We start from the raw sequence: 7266 nt of genomic DNA, 5'->3' as shown, positions 1-7266 counted from the left end.
AGTAGTAGTAGCAGTTTCTACCGCGTACTAAACGAACTAGATTCTTCGAGCAACTAGCCTTCCTCGGATCAGTGGTGCCAGACAATAGCACATTCAGAAAATAAATTCTCTTCAGCTTTTTAAGTTGCGGATATGTGTGAAGTGCTCTTTTGTTTTATTTTCTTGCTCTCTCGCTTGGAAGTGATAATGAGGAACTTGTGTACCCAGCAGAAAGCCTAGAGGTGTACTTAGCGGAACTTATGTAACCAGTGGATTTAAATTGGTTCAGTAGCTTCCTATTTTCACTAGTTTCAACAACAATTAATATGACAAAAATTTGGTAGCATCTTGAAGCACCAACCAAACTCCAGGTTAATGAGACGAGGTTTTTAAACATAATGCTTATATTCAATCCATTTGTGATAAATGGCTGCACAATTACATGGAACTTCTAAGACCAATTCAGAAGGTATCACCTACGTTGTATTCGTGTCAAACCAGTCGAATACTTATTTATCGTGTGACAAATTCCCGTGAATCAATGGACACGGTATCGCAACAGCCGTGGCATCCAATATTCAGGTCTCGCGCATCCACACGACTGGATCATTCGCACTTATTGTGTCAAATGTTGTTTGTGGTGCACCGGCTGCTGTGTCAATATATATAAGCTGTAGATTATCTTTATTTTGTGTTATATTTACTCACTTACGTTGTGTTAACTCTGTACAATTTGTCTTTATTGCTGGGTCTTGGGAAGGAGGACTCTTTTGTAAAAGCTAATGAAGTTTAGAATATCTGTTCATGAATGGTGGTTCGATGGCTGAATTACTATATAGGATTCGTTTCGTCGTCAGTTTTACTTAAAATCAATACACAAATCATATGCTCATCCCTTACATTAAATGACTTAAACCAGATTAATTTGTGTTAGTTACTTAGCACCTACTTGAAAAGAGGATTACACAAATAAAAACAGTATGCTTTGCATTAGAAGGGCCAATCTTTATAGTCTTGGTAGTTTTGATCCCATAGGAATTAGACCAGCACATGATCTTAATCCTATTATTTTCTTACTATAACTAGTCATCATTTTCATCCTTATATTACACAGGGGATACAGCTACCGCTCTGTCCGATATAGTCTCGTCCGGGATGGTTCCCGTCAATATTGTTTATCGTGCACACATCGGCTGCGGACGGTCCGTTATTAATTAAGTCAAGTGCTTGCCTTGCACCCTTCTATTGTCTATAGCTAGATGGAGGTTTGTTCACGTAAATATTCAGCAATTTATGTAGGTGGTAAATTGGAACACCTATGGTGTCAGAGACTAACCATGATGAAGATGAAGACTTGTAATCTTCTTGTATTTTAAACAGATGAAAGAAAGTGAGACATTACTTTTTTATCAACAGATACATAGCCTAAGTACACTCCTAAGTAAAAATGTCTTAACGTAATAGGATAGATTAATAAGATTATGGCTTTACTTACGACATAGGTAAGCTCTAAAAACCCATTCCTAACTTTAAATCACAAACCTCGCTTAAAGGACACAATAGCAACTTTCCCAACAATTCAAATCGCAGTCTACATTTCAGTGGTTAAGTTCTAAGTTAGTCTCAAGTTAGAGCGAGCACATAAACCACGCTTAACTCGGTAGCAACCGATCAGTCAGTGGAGACGCGTATTAAACTGCAAGCTAGTGTAAAGTGAGTGGCTTCGGGAGATCAGTGGGTGCGGGTTTTTGGCACGACAGTGTACCTATATGTCACTGGAAAAATATAAATTTTCTAGGATAATTATAAACTGTTTGTAGGATTCTGAATTAGAGATATATTGTAGGTATTATTTTATGCTCACATTTTTTCGCGTTTTCCAAGGTTTATAAACTTACCTATCTTTTTGTTTACGGTGACATATGTCTTAAATTATCTGGCCCAATGTGTATTATTGTCGCTAAAGTAGGTTGGTATTGTTGATAGCTACTCATTGACACTAAAATAACCAGATAGATAAAATTATATATAAACAAGGAAAACTATACAAAAAAATACTAGGGTGAAGAGTCAATGCATTTATTCAAGTCGGAATTTTTTTAAATAATATATTAGTTATTGTTCCCGTATTTTAAAACATTTTCGCTTATTTTCTTATAAATAGTAACACAATTGAGTGTCTATTGATGATTCCGCCCTCCATTGCACCTACTACCGCAGCGCCCATTGGTTCGTATCGAGGTCTGCGTCAGGATCGCTGTCACAACTCTTCGATCCCCTCGAAATACATAAAGAGTTGCTACCTAATTGCTACCAACTACCATTAGTTGCTATCAATTGCTACCCTCGTGGTTTTGAAGACATTCAGCATCTAAAGGGGACAGCCATTCTGATATCAGGATGGCTGTCACTTTTCCCAGTGTGAAGAAACGGCACAAAACTATTGAGTTTCTTTTTCGCCCAGAGTTGCTACCTAATTGCTGCCCTCCAGAATTAAATTGGAAATAATATCATATTCATTTCCATATTGGCCCAATCCAAAAGTCAGCTGACAAAATTATGCAATGTGTGGGTCCTAAAGGAAGTAGTTCATACAAGACGGAAGGAAAACCACATGGGAAGCTAGTATAGGGGTAAACTGCAAAGCAATAGAGTTTCATAGCATGTTGATCAGTATTATGATCACGGAGGAAACTTGTGCAGGGGCTGAGCTGTCTCTTCTCAAGTTGGGGCACTTTTAAACAACTTTGAAAGTCATTTGTGTATAGTTTCCTGGTCATATTTTGTGCCTAGTAAAATATTATTATATCTTAAATGTATGGTTGTATACGCTAGATATTTGCTACTTTTATATCATATATTATGTACATAATATAATGTGCAATGTACATAATATACTCAGGTATATTTGCTTAGATATCCAACTATAGGTATTTATTTAAACAACTCGATATAAAGTCCAAGTCAAAGACTATTATTGAAGATTATGCTTTACCCTCAGAAACTACTGAACCGATTTGAAAAATTTCTTCACTGTTGGAAAGCTAGACTATTCTCTAGTAACAGAGCCTATATTGTATCCGGGTATGGAAAGATGTGCCGAAAACAGCTAAGACCTTTTTACCATAGTCTACAGCTTATAGATACATAGTTTCGATAGTCGATTTTCCGCACACAAAATCAAACGCTAAAACAAAACAGTGTCTCAAATCAATACAATTTCCATACACGACACATGGAAATACAAAAATACCAATACAAATATGATTTATATGATCTTCGTGTCGCAAGTGGCGCCAATCGTGACAACTTTATGTCGTTGAAAGTGGCTTTGTTTTGCTGTCGGTACCGGCGAGCGATGTCGCGGGAAACTATGAGTTATGGATGGTAGAAATATAACGGATTATTACTATTGGATTGTTTCAAATTGAGTCTTTAGTGGGGTTTTAAGTTGGTGAAATTAATTTGAATAAGCGTTGCGAATCGGACTTCAGCATAAAGAGTTATGAACCATTATCGAGCGCTTTAAAAAAATTAAGTTCGAGAGCCTAGGTGAATATTTATTTATACTAGTTTCAGTATTTGTTGTTATAGCGGCAATAGAAATACATAAACTTGTGATTTCAAGTGTCTTACTATCATGGTTGATGAGATGATATAGCCTAGTTCAAAACTGATGTAGTTTTAGTTAGTTCCTTCTACTAAGGAATACCTTATTAGTCAATACTAATAAGTGACCTTTTTTTCAAATGATAATTTTTATGCACAAGTTTGTCCACTATCTTACTGACAACTCCCAAGTTGACCTAGCTATCAAGATATACAGGCTCATGCAGGAAATTCCACTTTTTTCTCACTCATATCTACTGTTAACATAGTCACTACAATTTACCAGAACAAAACAAACTTAGAACTAAAACTTAACCCAAAACAATGAACGAGATTAACCTCTCACGAGGTACCTAACATAAAGAATAAAACGTGACCCCAAACACATAAACTGGGGTGCAAAGGACCCCCGATTACATCGCGCTCTCGCCGCAAACAGTGTTAATAAACCCTGCAATGAATAGCGGGGTCGTATGGACCCACCGCTCATTATTTAAAGCCTTTTCATACGATAGTGCGTTTCGGTGATTTGATTTGGGAAATTAAACTGTATAGGTAACTGGGTAAATTACTTTTCACTAAAATGAAAGCAGTTATAGCAGTACAAAATACTCGATTATTTGTTATGTAAGTCACTGCAGGGTAAACAGGCGGTCGAAAGTTTTCCACATAGTTGCCTAAAATATGTATTTTTAGGAAAAGCGTGAATTCAATCATAGTTTTTAGTCCGTATATAGAGGAAGTGAAGCATATTTGGAATACCAGTTTGTTTTTTGAAAATAAATTGAAGGAGAAACGGGATAGCTCAATAAAAAATACATTAAATTATTGTCAAAATATTAAACTTTAATAATGAGAACAATCAAATATAAAAAATACCAGATATATTATCAAAATGCCTATTAAACTAAAAATACTCCAAAAACGTGATTTGACTTAGGGTGCAGATAATTTGGAATATAGTATTCCAAATTATATTCATTTTTTTTTCTTTGAAAATTGCTAACACTTTTTCTTAGAAACTAATAGAATTCTAATATTTTTATAGTCATTGGCTCTTTACAAAAAAAGAAACTTACAAATAAATAAAACCGACTCCCAAAAAAACTGAAAAGCAAAAAAAAACACGGTATTCCAAATTAACAACACACCAACCTAACTAAAAATTGCATGTCAATTTTTTTATTCTAGAAATATTCACAAAATCATAGTAATATCTTAAACTAACAAGGTCACTCCGCAATTGAAATAATTACAATAAAGATTTAGAGTGTTACAGCAAATGATTACCACTGATTGCATTCTTACCGGAAAAGTTTTCAAATCAGGCGTTTCGTTCGCTGGGGGCTGGTAGCCGAAATGTCAAGATGGCGTCCTGTTTTTAATGCTGTATGGCTTTGTTTATCGTTTGACGTTATGTTTACGGCATAAAAACTCAGATGGCGTTTATATATATTTAGATATCGAAGTATTCCAAGTTACCTGCAGTATTCCAAATATGCTGCAGTTCCTCTACCTGCCAGATACCTACTTGATCGTTGTAATTTGCGCTCTTCCTTTCATATTCATACCAATTTATGAGTATATGATAGTAAAGTCTACAGTATGGTTCTCTTAATGTGATTGAAAAAAAGAATAACCGATTTTATTTTAATTCATTTAATTACACTTCAATAACAAAATATTCTTCTTAGCGTGGACATAATCTTAAGGAAAGTTGAATCTTTAATGAGCACCAAAATTAACTTGACTGTAACCATTCTCCAACAATTTTTTAATCGAATCGGATTCTTCATTCATCTTTGTCCCTAGACCATCAAGAGAGTTATCAACATCACTTTTGAACTTTTTAGCATCATTTTCTAAGTTATTCTGCATATTTTTCTTTTGGTTTTCAATAAAATTTTGCGTGTTCTGTTTCGCATCTGCTACAGAAGATTTTGCTTTTTGCCGTCCTGCATTGAAGTTCTCGTTGACCTTATCGTATGCTGCGTCTACTCCGTTTACGAAGTCAGTTCTCGCTCCCGCACCCATATCAGTCATAGAAGCTCGAACATCAAGCAGACCCACACCATCTTCTTCATCATCCATCTTATTTACATTAAAATTATTCGAACCCTGGTTATTTCTCGTCATATTGTGACGAATCCTATAAATCGCATCATGTAAGGTCACTAACGTTTTTTGGATCCCAGAACTATTCGTGTTATTCTTAAAGAAGTGTTTTTTCAGGCTGTCAGTTAAAACTGTGGTATCACCTTCGAGTTTCTTGAACGGCGGGTATGTTACGTTCTCGTTTGGTTTGCTGCTGTTGCCAAATAAGAATCCCTTTACTCTGTAAATACGACCTGTCATTCTATCGTACAATCTTCCTATGACTCCTCTTTGTCCTTGTTCTTGATCTCCATCAAACATGAACAGCACAGATCTCACTTCTTCTCTAACTGCGTGTGAAACATCGTGTATTTTCATAGATATTGTTCCAACTATACCTGGTTTTGTCACAGTTCTGCCTTCTGCAGTTGTTTCTGTTCCTCCGAAGACGAAGTTCTTGCCACTGCGCACAACACCACCAATGCCATGTGTGATAGAACTTGTGGTGTCTTTTACTGTTCCGAGTAGTCCATCGATGAGACCACAATTAGAACTTGCTATTAACATTAACGACACTACTAACACTAGATGTAACTTCATTTTGAACTTAAAACTGACCAATTATGAATGATTTATGATTTAAATTAGTGTGTCCTACACTGTCGTGATTGTTATTAACTGTCCAAAGTAATGCATCGTGCTGAACTATTTAATCGTGGTATTATCTGCTAGCGTGACCTCATGTATGACTGTATCTATCTTGTTATTGAGTTATCCAATGTCTTCGCTTGTTTTTGTTTATATTCTTGATACAGTTTTAAGTGCCAATTTAATCTGGTTAAATAATGTTTAGGTAGTGCATTTTTTGCATCATGTATTGTGTACTTACACTGAATATAAATCGTCCTGTTTTTATACATATAAATCGACCATAAATTCACATCTCACTGTCAGTACCTATGTCTTAGAGCGCGCACACACTACGGGTCCGTTCAGACAGACCGGCTCGGATAGGAGAGCAAATTCTTTCAGCCGATCGGAGCCGATTCCGGTCTGTGTGAAAAGAAAAATGCGCGCCGATGCTCTCCGAGCCGGTCTGTCTGTACAATGATTTAGTCGGCCGATAGTGGATTTGGGCTTATAAATTAGTGTGAAAATGAATTACACATGTAACAACGATTAGATATTTGCTAGGTATCAAGACCGACTTTCACTGTCGTTTTTAATGACTTCTCATACATAAATATTTTTTTTTACAAGAGATACAGTAGAGGTTTAGTGGAATTCAATAAAACAGCACATAATTAAGTTATTATCAATTCTCTCCAACATACAGACAAATTAGTTCAAATATTTATAATAAACAATTCTTAATAATACAGCAATAAACACGATAATATTGTAATGAACATTGAACTTGTGACTAATTAGAATTTAACCCAATTAGTTAGATCATTCGGGTTGAGACAGAGATGCTCATTAAGTTCTGTCAAGTGTGTATTTTGGTACGCAAAGGGTTCCGTACCCATTTTGCAGGCTTGACTTGAAAATAATTGAACCTTACCTGATTTATTATTAAAACAG

At 35.6% G+C, this 7266-nt stretch overlaps 1 protein-coding gene across 1 annotated transcript; it reads right to left on the bottom strand.

Annotated features, from left to right (window-relative positions):
- Window positions 1–5235: 5235 nt before the first annotated feature.
- Window positions 5236–6385, bottom strand: LOC110369751 (uncharacterized). Its single transcript, XM_021325296.3, has one exon. The coding sequence runs from the start codon at window positions 6280–6282 to the stop codon at window positions 5314–5316; it is 969 nt and encodes a 322-aa protein (XP_021180971.3). The 5' UTR covers window positions 6283–6385; the 3' UTR covers window positions 5236–5313.
- Between the last annotated feature and the right edge of the window lie 881 nt (window positions 6386–7266).

The sequence above is a fragment of the Helicoverpa armigera genome, chromosome 9, assembly GCF_030705265.1.
Source record: "Helicoverpa armigera isolate CAAS_96S chromosome 9, ASM3070526v1, whole genome shotgun sequence".
In the NCBI taxonomy this organism is placed as follows: Eukaryota; Metazoa; Arthropoda; class Insecta; order Lepidoptera; family Noctuidae; genus Helicoverpa; species Helicoverpa armigera.
This window is presented reverse-complemented; position numbering and strand designations above follow the sequence as displayed.